At 39.1% G+C, this 20,467-nt stretch overlaps 1 protein-coding gene and 1 long non-coding RNA gene across 2 annotated transcripts in view; one reads left to right on the top strand and one right to left on the bottom strand.

Annotated features, from left to right (window-relative positions):
* LOC134667223 (uncharacterized) overlaps positions 1 to 20,467 on the bottom strand; it is a 470,671-nt gene that overhangs the window by 23,555 nt on the left and 426,649 nt on the right. The gene's annotated exons all lie outside the window — the stretch shown is intronic.
* The window catches only part of LOC134667216 (forkhead box protein K1), a 63,007-nt gene that overhangs the window by 29,416 nt on the left and 13,124 nt on the right, over positions 1 to 20,467 (top strand). The window contains exons 2-4 of the mRNA XM_063524544.1: positions 18,463 to 18,626; positions 19,207 to 19,343; positions 19,914 to 20,173. Coding sequence (XP_063380614.1) covers positions 18,463 to 18,626; positions 19,207 to 19,343; positions 19,914 to 20,173 — 561 coding nt within the window. The remainder of the gene's footprint in view (positions 1 to 18,462; positions 18,627 to 19,206; positions 19,344 to 19,913; positions 20,174 to 20,467) is intronic.

The following is a 20,467-nucleotide window of genomic DNA, read 5'->3' as shown; positions in this document are numbered from 1 at the left end:
GATCTGTAGAGTAGAGGAAAACAGGGAGACACAAGCCAGACAAAACGAAAGCATATTTACCCAATCTCAAACGAAGCTATCGCTAACTTTAGGTCAAATAAAATTCTGCGTAACTAATCCTTCTTCATAATATTTTTTCTTATAAAGTAAGTAAAACAGGAGGCAATAAGACAACTACTTAATTGGACGGAAAAAGCTTGTAAAAATAACCGATGTAGTAAACAAACGCGCACATTCCTAATCACATATATGGATATCAAGATTCTTATCTTTTCGCTAGGGCTGGCCGGCAGACGGTATATCAGATGTTTATTTACATCTTACACCAAAACAAAGTACCTACATAAGCCGAGTATTCTCGAATGAGGATATTCGATCCTGTTGCTACCCGGGCCGTACAAACTGCGAGCACAAGCAAGGTTTTAATTTAACCGTTCAGATATAGAACTTCTTTTCCTTCAACACAGCCTTTACTGCTTTTAATCTAAAATGAATTTTACCGTTTGTGATTAAAGATCACTTTACTTTGTCAGCGCATCGTACATCAATCATGTTTCGATAACACATGACTGCCGACCGAGTTTTCTTGGGGCAGTGTGTTGCCATGCTTACCGTATGCTGGCGTTCATGAGAACCAGCCTAATTATGACCTCGATCTCCGTAATAAAGTACCAATTGTAGAGATCACATTACAGTTTAACCTGGGCGTATTTGGAATAAAGCTCCACACTTGGTCTCCGCAAGTTTGGTCGGTTTTTTGTCTCCAACCCGGTTGACGACTTTATACCACGTGCAAGCCGGTGCTTCGTATCAGCTCGTAAAATTTGAACTTAACGGCGTATTGAAGCATGCTTTCATGCTTCTGTAGCACAATACTTCTGTTTTTTATCAATTTCTTCCTAATATTGGTATTAGCTGGCGTATGCATATCTGATCTACAATGAAAAAGCCAAAGTATAAAGATTTCTATATTTGTCGCTACCTGAAAGTAGCGTCACACTTCATAAGGAACTATACTTTCGCCATCTCAGTAACTGAATCGATACTGTAGGTAGAGTTATGTTTTAAATAAATATATTTACTCAGTGGGTTTATCAACTGACGATATGTGGCCTTGCGCAGTCGGATCCAAAGTTGGGAATACCCAAACGAAATCTTAGCGCAGACACGCTGCTTGTCGCCTCGATTTTGCGGATGATTTCATCTTTGCCCAAACAGATTTAGAGCTGACAATGTTTATTTGTGGTTTAGCATACTCGTTTTGCTATTTATAATTTTAAATGTTTATAAATATACAATTAGGAATAGTTTTTACGGTTAGACAGCTATCGCATAAATCGAAAATCGAGGAAAGTAATATTCGCGTCTCTATCGCTCTTTTTAATTTAAACTGATAATGACAGACGCATGATGGATAATATGTATTTGATTTAGATTTCCCTATTTTTACTGCTCCATTGGGATAAATAAAACACTTCGTTTAATCGTCACCTAAATGTCAAAAGTTGGGCACTAATGATTTGGTAAAGTTTACAATACTATTACTTACATAGTTTAGTTAGTAGGATCCCTACCCTACCCCTGTAGGATATAAAGGCGAAAAGCCCCATATTTTCACGCAAAAAAGCAACGCTTTTACTAATCCTAACATTTTCTTTGTAAATATTAACCATTACTCGCTGCCGAGACAATCCCATTGCTCAGATATGTATTTACTCTAACAGTAAACTTATAACGTTGACAACAGCCAACAAGGCCAACAGGCCGCATTGTTTGTCTAAAAAGTTCTCGAATTAAAATATGTATACGCAAACGTTAACCAATTCATCAAACAAGCGGGCGACGTCAAAACACTGATTCAATAGTAGGTTCGTTGGAACCTGGGCCTTGAGATAGTGCGACGGTCTCGAAATTTATCACCGGGGGCCCCAATTATATCAGCGGTACTGAGTGTTGCTAGCCCCCTTTTTGCTGATATCTCAGGGGTTTTCGTGTTGTCTAGTGCCTGACATAGGAATTCAGGAATGTCAGGATTTATTCAATATTTTCATTAGGATTCAAACAAAAATTTTCGATTTACGATAAGTAAACAGATTTTCGATAAGTTAGTATATATGTATTATACGGTGCGTAATTGTCCGTGATTTGATTGTAGGTTGTATAACAATAATGTCGACTGCACAAAAATCAGCAATTTATCTCAGCTTTTCCAATTAATATATGTAGCGTATTGTAAGTTTTTCTCTAAACTCTAATATTGGCCTGTCGCGGACATGAGTCTAGTTGCGATGAGTCAGATTTTTTATTCAGGCAACTGGCAACCTAATTTCTGCCAGCCTTGAGCAGGACAACAGCCTAGTTGAGTGAGTCACCGAACTCACCGACACGCGGTTAATAATAACCCCTGATGAGTAGTAACTTTTTTCTTATGAAGCCTTCCGTCCAATTGCGCCAGTATTTTTGGGGTATGTGGTGTCACTTGAGGTATTTTAGCCGAGAATCAGCGATGTAATAAGTTTTTTTTTTTCATATATTATATCTCATAACTGGCAACCCCAATATTCTGCCAGCCTTGAGCAGGACAACAGCCTAGTGGCGTGAGTCAGCGGCACGTTTATAATAACCCCTGAGTAGTAAGTTTTTTCTTATGGAGTCTTCCGTCCATTCATACCGCGTGCTTTTGGCCAATGAGGTGATATTGTATGTAAATATCGCTTTCCAGCGATTGCTTTAGAAACAAACAGTATGTCTGTATTATTTGTGATTATTTTATGGTTTTCCTCGTTGAATTTCCAATGCCGTCGAAAGTTCTCTTGTGTTTACTTAGGAATGTCACGTGTTAAAATTACCTGTTCCTGTAGCATTCACTGGTTTTTTAAATTGTCCTAAACTGCACGATCCTTAGTGCTTTAGAAAATTGGTTAAATGTAGATTTCCTTACGGAATCCCGTCGTGTTTGCACCTAGCCTAAGATTTACGATAAAGCAATTTAGCTGCTCTAGTTAGATTAGAAGTGTTTTAGGCATTCATTCAGAAGTAAGACACTACAGAGTAATAATGTTATTTACTAAATAGAAAATGTATACATAGATATATACAGGAGTAGGCAGAGACCACGGATTTCTACTTGCTACGATCCTGACATACTTCTTTCGCTTCCTCTTTCATAACATTCCTTATACACGCTCGCCGGTTTAGGGTGCTCTTGGAATAAATAGAAAATTATGGTAAATAACTAATATTGGCGAGCTTGTAACTGTATACAAACTAAAAACAAATATAACCTTCAGCAATCATTTACACGTTAAAAAATATGCTTTGTCACGCGATAAAATAATTATACCACATGATTAGTTTCACACACAAATCTAGCGAGTTGCCGCTATAATTTTTTACAACGTATCAATAACAATACTATACTTAAACTAATTAAGAGGGGGCGTAAAGCCAGGAAATTAGAAAAATAACAAGGAAGGGAAACTTGCGACGGAAGATTTGCGATCGCGCGGGTTTTGACGTTTTACCTCCTCAACTCTGAAAGTATAAGTTTGAAATTTTGATTTTCGAATTCCACGGCTATATCATTTGCTACAATTTACAAATCTACAAGTTGACCAATGTGGAGAGGCGTTATGGTCAGCCGCTTTAGATTTGTAAACTTTTAGCTGATTTAAATTCTCTGACAATCCCCAACCAAATGGATCTCCAGATTAGCCGTCTGATCTGTTGTCCACTGAATCACCGCCCCCGTTAGATAAAGTTCCATCGCCTGTGTGATTGTGCTCGTTCTCACGCTGTTTACAACTTGTTTACCATTTCGCGTTTATCTCCGCGTTTTCCTTTTAGGGATTGAAATTTCGTTCTTCTTCAGCCATTGTTTTTCTTTCTGTTGTTGCATTTAAATTTTATAATACACAGAAAACGTATTACTGGTTGTTATTTTTGTTTTGATCTTTACATTTGGTATGCTGATCAGTGGATCCTTATAGCTTAGTCATCTCAATAGCGAGGTCATTGTTTCCTAATTCTTGACGACAGCATACGAAAGGCTATAAATTATATTAAGGATTGACTCTTGAACAAACCTCCTTATTCCAATTAAAATAACTCGATTTTTGTTAAGGCCACTTCCTATTTACGTATGTCGATATGTCGAATCCGATATTTCATCTGTATCAGAAATCGCAGTCATTTAAATCGTTTCAGAGATTTATAGGTTCGTTCCGGATGGTGCTGAATAACCGCGAATATCCCTGGATACTTTGGATAGCGCTCTGCGTTATCAGCAGGGAAATATGAGTGTTGGAAACTCAATAGCGCACTCGAGATGTGGATCGTTCTTTGTGAGATTCTTTGCGACGGCTTCGATCGACAATGTTATTCTTTGTATAGGTGTTCGCGCAGGATTTGAAAACCTTTGAGAGGGATACATCTGTAACGAAACCACAGAGCACGGTGCTGGAAATTAGGCGTGCCAATTGAAAATGTATGACAATAGAAGCTCATTCTTTTGGCATTGCTACTGAAACAGATTTACGGCTGTTTCATTTGATAGACCTGTAAAAGAAATCCGTCTTTGAATTTAACGCCTCAACTTAGCTATACAACGACATTGCTATATCGCTGATCGCTGCAAACTTGTAATGGAACTACAGAGTAACAGGCCAACTCTACAATGTGTCTTAAAACTGTATTTGTAATTTGCTCAAGTTTACGTTCACAACAACTACAATGTTTCTGTTATCTTAAAATAAAAGATTGCCCGAGATAAACGCAGCGCGATAAAATATCGTGATATCGAATGTATTGTTGTAGTAACAATTTATTTTTAGTAATCATGTTGTTAGCTATTCTCGGCGATTAAGTTGGCACCTTCTCGCGCGTGACGCTGTATATTTAGATATCAGGACTAATTAATTAATTTAAACGCTTTCGCAACTGTATAAGCCACGCTTTAAACGTCATATTTTACTGACGCTGCGAGTCATTGAACTTAAAGCATAACCACACGACCATAACCCTTTTAAACTAGTCTGTAAGGTATAAAATAGCTTGGCATTTTTTTTCAGAAGGCTCTAATGACGCTCGGGTGTCTCTGAGAGGGCTCGAGTGCGACGAGTAGGCGAAATTGCGAATTTCCAGCTCAAGAGAGGAATGCGTCCTAACTGAGGGCGTCTGTTGTGTTAGGGTTACGCAGTTGAATGAGGTTACAGCGCTTCGTAGCCAGACTTATTCAGACGCGGGCTCGCTGTTTTTAGTATGCGACAATGGGGTGGGATGAGCGTATCCCTATTTTGTGGTGTACCCTTTTTTTTACAACTTGACTAAATTGTAGTCGCTGGAATGGTTTTTTAAGTGTGGTAATAATAAACGTTTAATTATGGTCGGTTAAATTACGGCTTTTACTGCGACTGACGGCAGTACCTACACATTGTTATACTTTCTGTATTTACCTCTTAAGTATATAAAGAATTACATATTGTATTATTCCTACGCATTTAATAATGATGCTAATCGAAACTCAATAAACGTTAGGTAATTAACATTGAACCAACATCATCAGTAATTATAAATCCGCTTAATTAATGAATATGAAAGATATAAGGCTATCTATTTAAATGATGGAAAGCTACACCTTCAATTGTAAAATCTATTCTTCAATCAAATACTCAAATGTGTACAGTGTAGTTCATTCAATTCCCGCAAGTGATGAATGTATAATCATGACATCAATTATAGCTACCTACATAATTAATAATCAATAGTGACGGACCGAACGGGAATTCCCGTGATCCGTCAATTATACCGACATATTTGTGACACAATTGATTGTTAAGATTGGTAAATACTATAAATATCAACTCAATTTAAATACAATTCACGATTTATCTAATATATTGTTTTCTTCTTTACAGGTAAACCAGGAACTAGTCTTAAGCATTAAGATTGTCGTGAAACCTTCATTATACTTCGGTGAGATCGCCTAATAATTCTAACATGGAATCTACAACGGTCACTAAAAATTTTACAGGATTAAAAGACACATACATATAAAAACTTGTTTTCGAGGCCATGTGTTGGTGTTTTCCGTCAAAGTGTTTTCGCCTCCCTCCTGCATCCGACTGTGTCATCAGATAAGCTCCGTATTGCATCGTCATCGGAATTACGGAAATACACAATGTACACATTAACTGGAAATATAGGTATTAGATAGGTACCCTAAACTTGTACCCATCATTAATAAACAAATGTCCGATGCGTCTGGCATTTAGCGAGTGGACTGTCAATTGTCGCGGACACGCGTCACGCCGTTATTTGCTAGATTACTAATTTGTGTGCGGGGTAATTACGTCACTCGGTGACGTCATTTCAACGCGGCTTCGTGGTATTAAATACGGACGCGGAATATAAACATACTTTTTACATATATACTTAAGAGTGCTTGTTCCCTTTAGGTATTGGCTTGACTTATAGTCATGTTAGGTATGGTGGTTATGGTGGCGTATGGTATCGTCAGAACTTTGGCGGACAAATCTATCAATATATGGCACGAATTAGGTACATAGGTGTCTGCAATCAGATCTCCGGCAGACACATTTACAGAATGCGGAATTTTTGTGGTATTTCCGGACCTATACGACCTTCAAACCTTCAAGAAAAGAGCCCTTCTTAATGGCCGGCAACGAACTGGAATCCCCTCTAGTGGTGTCCATGGGCGACGATAATTGCTTACCATCTGGCGAATCGTCTGCTCCTTTGCGTCCTAATATCATAAAAAATATATATATCTGCCAGATAGCTCTGACGGTCACTAATAATGCGCTATGGAGATAATTTAAGCAGTAAGAATACTAAAGTGCACTTTCAAATAATAACTAGACGTTAGGCTTTTTCGACCAATAACTTTTAACGCGGAGTACAAAACAAGAACACAGCGAATATATGATTAGGCGCCTAAAAAATATTCACAGTGTTAGTGATGGTACTTGCCATAACTATTCCAAATTTTAGGTTCCAACATCAAACGGTCTTTGAAACGCACTTAACCGATTTGCAAGACCGAAGTGATCCCATAAAAGCACCGCAAACAGTTTTGTGCGGTAGAGCACCGCACTAATAAACTGGAAAATATTGCGCCAAAAATTGCCTAAAACTTTATTCTCCCTTAAAAATAATTCAATTCGCTAGCAAAATGGCGTCAGAAAATCCCATCAGACAGACCTTGAGCGCGATACCATTGAGGTCGGATCCGACCCCCGTTCGCCATGTTAAAATAATTACGTAAATTCACCCATAAATTGAATGAAGGCGTGCGAAACTCTCGTTGCCATGTTCATTTCCTTAAGCTGGCTTTCACCGGGTTTATACACAGCGTTAGTTTTTGCCTGCGGTTTTGCTCACGTGAAATATGGTTATGGTGTGCCCCTGCTTGGCTGCATAACGCTGTGCCAAATTTTGGGAAATTATTAATTATTTATTTGGCACGTAATGGTGAGCTACCATGTTTTAATAGATGAAGTAAGTTTGACAGTGTAATCGTGAAGTTAACAGTGATGCCATAAGGGGATTAGTTGCACCAGACCGCCTGTCAATGTCATCGTAGTATATTTAAATTAGTTGGTATGAAAGTATGTCAATTCTCTATCATTTCGGTATCGTTGATCAGTTCGTTAGCTGTTCTTCGTGTACGATTTTTTAAATCAATATCTGAAAGTCATTCATAAAAGAACAAAAATGTAATCATAGGTTTATAAATACGGAGCGAAATCCTAATACACCTGCCAATAAAATATCCTCGCTCATTCGTGTCCCGATGTTACGTATCCCCATTTTCGCAGAAAATATATCTTATCTTCACACCCAGCTTTTTATACAAAATTGATTTTCCGTTACATGTGAACCTAACGTAAAGTGTTCATATTATTGAGAATTTGTTTGTAGATTATTTATATCGTGTAAAAGGTTAGGTTCGCTTCCAAACTTTTTATTGCCGTACTGTAAAGGAAAATCTTGGCAATTACGGCGGTATAATGGTGATACGCTTTTTAAAGAAAAATATGGGGTTATATGGAAGCTATTTTGGTTCCTTTGTTGTAAAATACGTTTCGCAAGTAAAGCTTTAGAAACGAGCTTTAGTTATTTTGGTATTTTCGAAGGGTTTTTTATGGTAATTTTAAATTTACTGTTCGCTTCAGGACTAAAGCTCCCTGAAATCGTCTAGTCCTCTGAATCTCCTGATCCTACCTGATGATAAATATCTATCTAGAGGTTATTTTTGTGTACTTACGAATAAAAAGCATTGATAAAAAGTTTAGTTTCCCCCGATATCACTTTATGTTATTTTCAGTTTATCACTGAACTATTACTACCAAATACTATTTCGGCATAACCGTACAAAGGGAGGCTCCGAGACACCCAACTAAATCGAAACAGACGGGGTGAAGGTCGCCAACTTTATTCAACCCCGAAACATCATTCCAAGCTAAAACGCCGTCCATAAATAGTAAACGTCATTGCACATACGACATTTTTATCTTTACACTGTAGCGCGTTATACGCGAGACCTTATCCTGTCATCCAAAGCGAAAAGGCATGTTATTATGAAACTTGTTTGGAGATAAGACTTTCTACCCGAGCATGCCGGGGTTGTTTACTCGAAATAACGTGCTTAGATGCTGACAGTGTCAGATATTGTTATGGCAAGGTTCTGTTTTGTTTGTTTTCAAATATTATTTTTGGCTTTTGTGTTACATACTATATCAGACGTTCTTATATTATGTACCTACGAACAAAAGTACAAATTGCGTCAGTCATGTCATTAGCTCCCAGCCGTTAACTCGTAAGGTGCCCAAGATGAGATGTGTCATCTGTCGCCGAAGTCAGCTGTCGCTCCGTTGGTGGGAGGAACGGTAGCCACCAAAACACAAAAAAAAAATTGCCGCCATTAAAATAATTTGATACTTCAAATCTGTTGATATTTAGATGCCTGCCTTACCTTTGTACATAAAAGTAGTGTAACCAGGTATTAGTCACTGGCTGGGAATGAACCTACCTACTGTCTGGGGCGAGCCTCGCCGTAGATCGCAATTACGCGGAAGCTGGGATCCTGTTTGTGACTCACAGTTCTAGATTCGGCCACTGTCGCAGTTGGCGTAAACAAAAATGCATTGTTCTCACAACGTGATGCCTACTGGAAATGACGTTAGTTTGACGATTTATTTAGTTGTATGCTTGTAAACGAATTTAGGTACCGTAAAAAAGCAGTTTCGCCCCCGTCTACTTTATTTATTTACAGTTGCGCGTATACAGTTAAAGTTTCAATTTAAGCACCTTAACCGCAAGCTAAAAACAAATAAATTTAATACATTCGTAGGGCTGTCCAAACCCGCCGGCGTGACCGCATCGCACGCACAGTGTCGAGGGTCGCGCGACCTTGAGTAGGGGTGATGACACATCTCCCCCCGCTTCCTGTTGCCAACCCTAGCTTGCTGATTTGCATCATTGTAGTGCTATGGAGTATCGTATAAGCACCTGGGAGACTAAGCCAAGATAACAATCGTTGACAGAAAACGCAAATTGATTTCGGGGTTGGTCCCACCCATAGTAAAAGTTGTTCAGTATGATTATACTTCCTGATACTACTCGGTATTCCAAAACCTCCCTGGCAACGGGAATGCAGATATTTTTTAGCCACCGTGTATAATGTATGGAAATGGTCAAGTGACTTATCGTAGCATCTATTCTCTTCTTCTTCTTCTTAGTCGGTACACTCTTATCAGAGTGGTCGCGTGGTCATCATTGAGAAGACTGCAGCTTTCCGGGTACATTCGTAAACCGAGCACTTGTGATTAGTTAATTATTTGTGTTCCGTACAAAACTTTCTTCACGGAATACCTATGGGAACAAAAGAATAATACCTATACGCAACATGTTTTGTGAAAAACATGCCAAGTGTTTTGCCTTAATGTTGTGACAACTAAAAGATGATGTAATAGACATATTTATGCTCTTTAACAAGTCATTTGACCTGGCTCTGGTATCAAAGTGTACACGGCAGCCTCGGCTTATACCTACATAGTATGACTATGACCTATTCATTATTCCTGTCCCACCGTTCGAGGTAGGCTGACAACAGTGACAACTTAATACTGTATATTCAACCTGACTATAGCCACATCATAAATAATAGTATTACCATACAGAAAGGACACTTCCTACAAAACCGAAGTTTGACAGCGATTCAGGGTTGAATCATACTGTTCCTTTTTAATGTATGGCACTATCCCTTTCGGCTATTTAGGGTTGTCAAAATTCAAGTCATTATCTTATCTGTGGCCGTGCACGTAAAGGGACGTCAAGTTGTGGCTGTAATGCTGATCAACCGAACGGAACTGAGAATACCCGAAAGACTGAGTAAAGACCAGGAGTAATGCAAATTTCTATACCTCTAACAAGATTTTGGTTACAATTGTCGCAAAGTAATGTATTCATTGACGGTAACGTTCCGCAAACTCCGGCTGTCTGGAACGCCCATAATTTGTACCCATCACAAGTGTTTGCAAACGCGTCAGTCGGTGCTGCCGACTATTCGCACAATCTATCCTCGGCTTTATACTAACACCATTATAAACCAACCTCCGAAAACGCATAGTTTTCAAGACTAAACGGACCAGGTTATACTTGATGTACCTACACTTTAGGGGAGGAGAATTTTTGAATAGGGGTGGGGACATGGTAATTTGAGCGGGTCTTTATGCTTTATTAAGTTGTAAGGGGAAATTAATGTGCCTTTATTTTGTGACGGTTGTCTTTAAGTGCACCTACGGAAAGCAAGGGCTGCTTGTTTTATGGGTATTATTTGGAAACAAGTATTTTTTCTGCAGAAATTATTAACCCTTTAAGTGTTTGGTCCTGCATGCAGTTGTAGTTGTGGCCGTTGTGGGTTAAATCACACTACTAATATAAGTACATCGAGTTTCTATTTATTGAACTAAAACTAACTTGTTCTTGTTACGTATACATGTACCTTGATTTCGTACCGTTCCGATCTATTATGTAAACTTGCACATGAAAGATTGTTATCTACGACCCGCTGCAAAGTCACAAAACAAAAATTGCTCCCAATAAACCTGACTCGAGCTATTCTGTCATGCCACTTATGAAGTTAACAAGCCTGTCAATAAAGACGGTAAGGCGAATTTTCAGGCGTCTCATTCACATCGCCAACCGAGTACGGGCGAAACTAAAGTTCAGGCGATCCAGTGTTATTCGCTCTGCGATTATGCATGCTTGTTGTTGGTCTCGAGACCACTTTACATTGGCGATCTTCAGAAGTCATCTCGCCCACGACAACCAAACGGTCGTATTCGGAAAGGCCACCGGGTGAAGGACGTACGCTTTTACTGGAACCCAACGATCGATACTATGACGCGAGCACACACAAGCCAACACCAACCCTGTTGCTATCTGCATATGGCTCAATTTCCAAGATCGCGCACCCCCAACTCGCCTGCTGACCTGTTGTGTGCGGCGTTAGTTACCAGCAGACACAACATACTACAGCCATTATTATGTAACTCGACAGTATCGTTGTTTCGACGTCCACTGCGCATTCTGGACATTGTTTTAATTACCTACGCTTATACAGCCAACGATGTATACTAATCGAATTCGAAGGATCATTTTGTTTTTGTTTACGTTTCGTGTCAGGGAAAATGGAACGTTTCGAAATATATGATTTATGTTTTAGTTTTGGAATTAATTTGACAGCAGTTAATGTTACATTTGGGGTTAAGTGGGTTTGATTGAGAATTAATAAGTATAAACGACATATAAATTGTATTGTTTATCGATTGATGTTCGAGTTTTTGTGATTTTCTGACTTGAGTGGGTGAACGCTACTCTGTGTAGATGCTATGTATGTCAACAATTCATATACATACTAACTCTAAACGTACATGCCGTTATGGCACACCTGACATTTAGTCTCTGTATCTATTATTTAACTTTCATTAAAATCATGAATCATTCAAAAGAGAAGAACCACTAATGTCGGCTCATGCAGCATTGTCAACACACCTACTCTATGCATCTTGTTATTATAAGTACCATGATAAAAGTATTGGCGCCATGCACGCCTTGCTTACCAGTTATTATTAAAGGCTTCTCGTCGCCTCCGTCCAATAGGCTTAGTCTAGGCCATCTAACTTTAAACCCTAACACTATACCAACAGAGCTGAAACTCCCCAGCGGCCTAGGTGGTAAACACTTGTAAAATAATTTACGTAGAATAAAGTTAAGTAAACAAGCGTATTATCGATCGTAAACGACTGGCTATTTTGCTTTAAATACATCCTTGATCTTAACGGAATAGAGCTTAAATTTAATTAGCACGCGCGTTGAGAAACTGCTAGGGTGTGATTTTTGATTGATAGCTATAAATTGTCACACCTTAATTTGTAATAATGAATACAATATTTGCATTTATAATAGTAATTATTTAAAACTAGCTTAAATTGGCTATTTTCGCAAAGTAATAGAATATATACTCGTACATGGGGAAAAGTTGTTGTTTAACTCCTAGTGCTAATATTGATACTTGAGCAAGTGAAATATTCCAAAATTGATATCAAAAAGTGGTCTTTCTCTCGGAGGGTTTCAAGTCACGAGGGTTAAAAAACTTTTCTACCAAGCGAAACACATGTTTCACCACGCCAAGGAAAATTTGAACTGTAAAGCGCTGGTATAGTCTACCAACACAACAGACGGTGATATATTATTGGCCAGTAATTTAATTGTAAAAAAAACGTGTAACATCAAAAATGGTTCATGTTTCCACGGACCGAACCGAACTATTTAAATTCAGCGCGCATCCAATTAATGAACTACCACCGAAGCTGCCTCCGATAAAATTTATTGACTTCCAAAACCAATTGCGATTTCGCAAATGAAATGCTTTATTAACTTTTGACGGCAAAGCCACGTCGGAATTTATTTATTTCTGTATTATAACTTCGTGAAATTAATTATACCTACAAATAGAGCTGTGCAGAAATCGGTTGGTGGTCTGTAATCAATTCAATCAAAATTTCGTGAAAAAATGTCGCTTACAGTTATTCCTACATAACAAAATAAATAAAAATTGTTGTTCACCAATTAGATGTAATTGTATAATGAAAATGCCACAGCCCTCTCATGTTATTGAATCTTCCTCAACAGGGTAAAATCTGAATAGAAAATAACAAAACATAACTTAATTAAAACTTCACTTACAGGCTAAACGTAAAACTGAACTTCAAGGTTTATTGATCCTTACATTATTTATAATTTAGGCATTTGGTTGATAGCTCAAATATAATTATAAACTTAGGGAAAGGGATTTCAGATAACCTCTCCAATTCCACCCTGAATAACTACCGCGAAAAACGAAGATCGAAATTTCGTTATCTGCCTCTCAATCACTCTAATATACAAGAGCGATAGAGAGGCAGATAACGAAATTTCGATTTTCACGGTAGGCCTTCTGTACATAGATTGTGGTGTCCCGCATCCCGCTGAGACGGCATGTGATTTAGGAATCCCATTCGCTGTCAAGCCGGAAGCGTTCATTGATGATGGACCGGACTGTCGGTGCCGGGAATGGGGTGGACGGGAATGAATAGGGACCTTTATATGGAGCAATTATGCGGATCGAGCTGTTTATCCGTTGAGAGCGGAGAAATCGTGGAGATCTGGAGGATGTGGTTGAATGGTGAAATTATATGGCCCTTTTACGTTTGTACAGACACGGTAAATTCGATTACGGTAAAGTCGGTCTAAGCTAAATTTGCACCTAATTGACGAGAGCAAACCGTCCGTCATATTTTCATAAGAAATTGACATTAATGATGACATTATCACACTTTGTCATTGCAAAATTTGCATTTAATGCCACGCAGAGTTAGCTTGGTCCGCTTCTAGCCTGAACTGATGACATGTGATGCTAGCTGGTTATTTTTATAGTTCAGTTACAAGAATATTATACGCGAAAATACATGTGTAATTAATTAATTACCTACTTATTACCGCTTAACCCGCCTGTTGTCTGTATCTATATTTAATCAATTGTTTCCTTACGTTGTATCTTTTCCTGAGGTGACCCAAAATAGAGTATTACAATACAATACAAATATTCTTTATTTCTCACCTTTAGTAATCTACCTATTCTAAGGTTGGTATTCCACCTGTCCAATTTCTTGGTCGAATGTGTATTGTGCATCGCGTCTCACTAAGCAAAATGTGAAATTGGACGGGTGGAATTCCACCATATTTACATACCTATAGTTTGTTTTTTTAGCATTAGAAATAAGGTAAACAATCTTGATGTGTCTTTTAATCGAAAAACTCATTTTTAAAATAAGTTACGGCAAATATGTAACAATTATGAATCTAATACGATCATTTATATTCTTCTGCTTTCCTAAGTAATAGTTTTTGATTTTTAAAAAGCGTTTTTCAATTAAAAGACATGTCAAGATCGCTTACCTTCTTGGAACTTCTTTCTAATGCTAAAAAAAACGAAATATACACTTCAATAAGGTTCTCGTCAGAACATAAAGTTAACTTAACGTTAGTCTCCTAATTAAATGTGCAATAAAGAATCTTCGAAAGATAAGAAAATTCTGAATGTATCGATGTGCGAAGTCAGATTTATATCGTTCGTTGTACGAAGAAATCAATACTTGGCACAGATTTAAATCAAAACGTGTACAGATCTGGGAACGACATAAAAAGATAAGATAAGATACGTAGTAAAACAAAATGGCTCCGAGAAGACGCCCCGTATAAATATCTTTTGGGTTTAATTTGCTTTGAAAATGTTACCAAGGATAATTCTTATCATCCAACAAATTAGACACTTTATTTTCGGAAATGTCTTGAGTATTCCGAAATTATTCGAAAGAGCTTGTTGCTAGGCCTATGGTGAATAAAGCATTTTTGGAGTATTCGTTTTCGCAATTTCTATTTATTACCATCCAAATTTAGAACACGAAATAATAAAAGACGAAAAGTTGTTTTCGAATTTTAGAAATAAAGAGCTATACAAATATAAGTTTGGTTAGCAATCGGAAACATTACGAGGCTTCTTCCATTCATGATGTCAATGTAACTCGGTCCGTGTTTACAACTTGTATTTGGAAGAGTCGAGAACGAATCGCCAAAAATATTTTGTACAGTCAAAAAGTAACTTTAATGTTATGAAAGAACTTGTTTTTGAATAGTTATTTTTGTTCGCTACGTAAAGGTAGAAAGAATACATATACTCATGGGCTAAATTTAGAGGAACGCAAAAAAGGTTTGATTACTGGATTACAACACCTAAAGTAATTTCAAAATTAGTAATTGAAACTTTTTCTTTACGTTTCTCTAAATTTGTCCATGAGTGTATGTACTTGCCTACTTGCTTGCAAGTTTGGTACTTTCAAGAACAAGTATAAATACTCAGGAGAGTAGTACAAAATACTAGAACGTTAAAATATAAAATGAGCCATCTAGTTCTAGTTACTGGCATTGATCAATGCCTTCGCTCTGAATCATTGGACTCCTATAAAATATCTTCTTTGAAAGGAACGCAATCAGTTTCCTCTTTTCATTCGAACACTCCTAGCGGTTTTCTCAGGAGACTCTTCACATCGCTTAGCTGGTTCTCGCTTCTAAGAATCCAGTAAAAGTGCAACTTGAAACCAGTATCAACCATTTGTAACCATTACAAAAAATTACCTACTAATGTTTATAGGCATAGGTTATTTTAACTCAGTATCACAAGGACTTTTGATTTAAAAAAAGTATCTCCATTGTTTCATTCAAATTTTAGGCGTCGCTTTTGTGACGATCTATACAAAATATATGTGAAAATCCGTCACAAAACTTGACAACTTGTTTCGGACACTTTTCTTTTTATTTAAATCGATAGTACTCGTGATTCCAAGTACCAAAATTTGACGATTTTTCGAAAAAAGTAAATGGTACAACTTTTCCTGAAAATGTCCGTTTAGTGTTCACCGGTGAGAATGTCCACACTGCAAAGATTGAATTCAGCTCTCGTAGTTGACCCGATCTCTGCGCCGTCTGAGGCGTGCTTACGTGGGAAATGCGGGATGCACGTCGCCCACTTGCATTGCGACTATTCAGGCTATTCAGGACGGCTGCGGCCAATATGGCTGTGCATGGGCTTGTGGGATAGAATGACGCGCTAATTATGTGGATTACGGTGGCGTTACATACTGTTTCTGGAAATGCTTAGGTGTTTGGTACTGTGACAAACTTGTATACGTTTCAGGCGCTTATTTAATCACAATTCATTGTTTATCTAAATGTAGAAATGATTATAATACTGTGTAACCAATATTACCAGCACACTGAGAGAAAAATCATTAGTAAACTAAACCAGGAATTAAAAAACAGTTCTGTACTGGGGGAAAAAATGAAGTTTAGTAATAATTATAGACGTTTCACTGTTTCTGTAAAGTTAATTTATTTCTACAAACAGCTCAGTAATCCTAAATCTAATTTCAACAAACAGATAATAGAAATTGCAAGAACTAATAGAAATTGCAAAAGTCAATTTGTTCCTATTAGTTGACTCTCCTTGTCCCCGGATTAAGTTTATTTTTGTAATACTAAGTGTGTTTTTGTTATACTTTTCTCTCAGTGCAGGCTGCTTTCTGTACCCTTTCAGAATTCAGAACTATATAGAGTCTGTTCGGAAAGAGAAGAGTCGTGGAATGTATTGGGCCCCATCCATACATTCCACGACTCTTCTCTTTCTGCACAGACTCTACTTACGTTGTCACGTCGAGATGTTCTGGAACAACTGAAAGTGCCAAAGTAAGGACTCCGACTCAACTCCAAGTTTTAGAAAAGCCTTCTATGATATAAATTCTATGTAAAAGTTGTTTTCAACAAATGACGAAGATGTTAAAATAACAATCTAATCAGTTTGCAGCCAGAAAATTGCCGCTTCTCTGGGTTGCACACTTAAACACATTACATTTAACTACGCACGGCTTGAGTGTTCCCACAACGCCACTTGCTATTCAACACAATACCGCGTTTGTGTGTGTTCGCGCGTATTATGCTGGTCTTTTATTGAATCCTGCAGTGCGGCTATTAAATGGTATTTCACGGAACCGCTGTAGGTCGTGCGGTGATCGATAGTGTTTTTGCTCGTCAGTGACATGAGTGAATTGCGGACCGGCCCCAGTGGCCCCGTGTTGGGCGCCATTCGTAGGGATTTATAATGTATATGTACAGTTTGGTATTATATTTATGAGCTGCCTACATGATTGAATTGAATAATTACCCTTGTTTTAAAGAAGGTTTGACAGATTTGATAACATTAGTCCAGTTCTTCCCCTTCCGAGTACTTTACTCAATTAGTTGTATACAGTCACAGATAACTCGACATTTATTTATTATTATGGTTTGTTTAATTAATATATTGTCATTGTTTTTCTCTCGATATCGAAAAGATTAGGACTCGCATTATTGTGAAAAAATAGACAGCATAATTCCGAAGAACAATAGTTAGTTCAGTATTCAAAGTTTATGTAACTATGTACTTATGTACCTACATAAGAAAACGGCACACCTACACTGAACTTTTTGTTTACTTCCAACGAATTTAATCTGTCAAGTGGCACACGTAAACAAATTTGGCAAGTTATCGCGGTGTTTCGCTCCGATGGAGTTGGTCGCGGCCGCTGCCAACTGAGCGTTGCGTTGCCTGCACATGCTGGAAATACGTAATAATAGGGCAACCCCAGAACAGGCAGTACTTGCGATGCCAAGTTTTAAATTACGGTGATATGCAATCGTTTTGTAAAATGTCGATGTGGTTCTAGATTTTTATTTTATAGTATGGAGCGTAGGCGTTTACTTTCTTCACATAAACAGTGAATACGCGAATATTATTTGCAAAATCTGGACTGCAAAATGTTAGGCAAGTTTCGACTACCTAGTTAAAGTGACCCCTTTCCTCGCTTTAATATGAAGGATAAGGCTGAAATGAAACTCGCGTAATTGGGTCATACAGAGTTAAAAAAACAAAGTGCGTCTCTGAATAAGAGACGCCGTTTAATGATGAATGAGATTATAAAAAATAGGCATTTAAAGTGCCATGACTTTTGTCGACGCCCGCGGGAATGCTCGCTTTAATTTCAGTGTAATCCAATTACGAGTATATAACACAGAATAAAAAATCGGCCTTAACAGACATAATACTTATAAATTACTACAGACGTAGTGCATAATTGTTTTCCTTCGTATTTTCTCGGAAACCTTCGTATTTGTCATGCTGCTGTAAGTGAAATTTGTAAGGAAAGAAGAGGAATGAGGTGCGCAGTCATAGATATGGTTATATTGGTCTGTTCCACAGTGGACCATTCCTAACTAGACATTAATATAGACCCATATTGATTCCAGATGCACGCTACGCTTCCCTTCCACGAACATCCGGCTGGAGTTCCAGTCGCTGGTGGAGGAGAGCGGCGGCGGGGCGGGGGGCAGCTCGGGGCCGCCGCTGCCGCCGCTGCGCATCACCATCCCCGTCGACAACGACGGCCGCAGCCCCGCGCCCTCTCCCACTGGTCAGTGTCAACCCCATCACATACGGAGCGATAATACATAGAGCTTTACAGTTCACACAGCCAAGAATTAGTCTCCACGAGGCACGAACATCCGGCTGGAGTTCCAGTCGCTGGTGGAGGAGAGCGGCGGGGGGCAGCTTAGGGCTGATTTAGATGGCGTGCGAACTCGCTTGCGATTTTAGTTACATTGCGGACTGTTGTTTACGTCCAATTCAACCGACAGATCAAAAACCGCAATGTAATGAAACTCGCATACGAGTTCTCGCATCGTCTAAATGAGCCCTTCAGCCCATCACATACGGAGCGATAATACATAGAGCTTTACACTTTACAGTCGCTATAGTTCGTTTTTTTAGCATTAGAAAAAAGGTAAACAATGTAGTAAACTGTAGTTTACCTAAAACTCTTTGTAATGCTAAAAAAACTAACTATAGTAGAGTGCGGTGGACGATTCAGGCCCACCGCCACCAAAGTTTAACCTTCTGCTTAGACTCTAATTCTTGGCTGTGTGTTGTTGAGAATTAGTTTTACCACCACTAACTAGCTCATGCATAATTCTTATGTTTCTGTTATCTTTCAGGCACAATAAGCGCAGCGAACAGTTGTCCGACATCCCCCCGCGGCGCCGGCTCCTCAGGCCGGCGGCACGCGGACCTCGGCCTCGTCGCGCAGCACTACGCCGACCTCGCGCAACGACCCACCTCCAACGGCACTACTGTAAGTGTCAACAAGGCAGCGAACAGTTGTCCGACATCCCCCCGTGGCGTGGGCTCCTCGGGCCGGCGGCACGCGGACCTCGGCCTCGTCGCGCAGCACTATGCCGACCTCGCGCAACGACCCACCTCCAACGGCACTGCTGTAAGTGAACACAACAAGGCAGCGAACAGTTGTCCGACATCCCCACGCGGCGCGGGCTCCTCGGGCCGGCGGCACGCGGACCTCGGCCTCGTCGCGCAGCACTACGCCGACCTCGCGCAACGACCCACCTCCAACGGCACTGCTGTAAGTATCTAGAACTAACACAACAGTAGCCCGTAAGTGTAGTTAGAGTATGGCAATATTGGTATATATGACAGATACTATCAAGTATGAATCTCTTTATTCTGACTTCAGTTACGGACGTAACGCAGAATGCAGATGTGTATTATCGCATAACGAGTTCAGTTGCCAAATTCTCAAAGTATTTAGTCATGTCATAAGGTTATCTTCATACTGGCGCTAAATCACAACCTAGCGATGTTTCCCTTTGAAATATTTTAATTTATTAACGTAAACACGTAATTCCAGGCCTCCGCCGTGTCGGACTCTGGCTACAGCAGCCGCGACGTGCGCGAGCGCGACCGCGACCACCGCGAGCGCGACCACCGGGACGACGCCAAGCCGCCCTACAGCTACGCGCAGCTCATCGTCCAGGCCGTCGCCTCGGCGCCGGACAAACAGCTCACGCTTAGCGGGATCTACAGCTATATAACGAAGCATTATCCCTACTATCGCACGGCCGATAAAGGCTGGCAGAATTCTATACGTCACAACTTATCACTTAACAGGTTCGTACACCCTTAGTAGTTATGGATATGATGGAATGATTCTATCAGATTTTTAATTATGTAGACTAAATATAGAGACTCTGTATAGATAGCTGTTGGATCTCCAAAACATAAATAAATAAATGAATTTTAGCGCTTTTCTATATGTATTTTAATAGAGTTCTGGGGCGGCTTTTGGTTCACAGAAATGACACGGGTAATGGATTTTACGAAAGCAACTGTCTTCTTACTTTAGAGCGCGAAGGAGAAACTAAGCCTAGATTGGTTTTCTCACGATATTTTCCTTCGCCAAAT

Source organism: Cydia fagiglandana, chromosome 9 (assembly GCF_963556715.1).
Source record: "Cydia fagiglandana chromosome 9, ilCydFagi1.1, whole genome shotgun sequence".
Classification (NCBI taxonomy): domain Eukaryota; kingdom Metazoa; phylum Arthropoda; class Insecta; order Lepidoptera; family Tortricidae; genus Cydia; species Cydia fagiglandana.
Note: the sequence above shows the minus strand (reverse complement) of the source record. Positions and strands in the feature narration are given on the sequence as shown.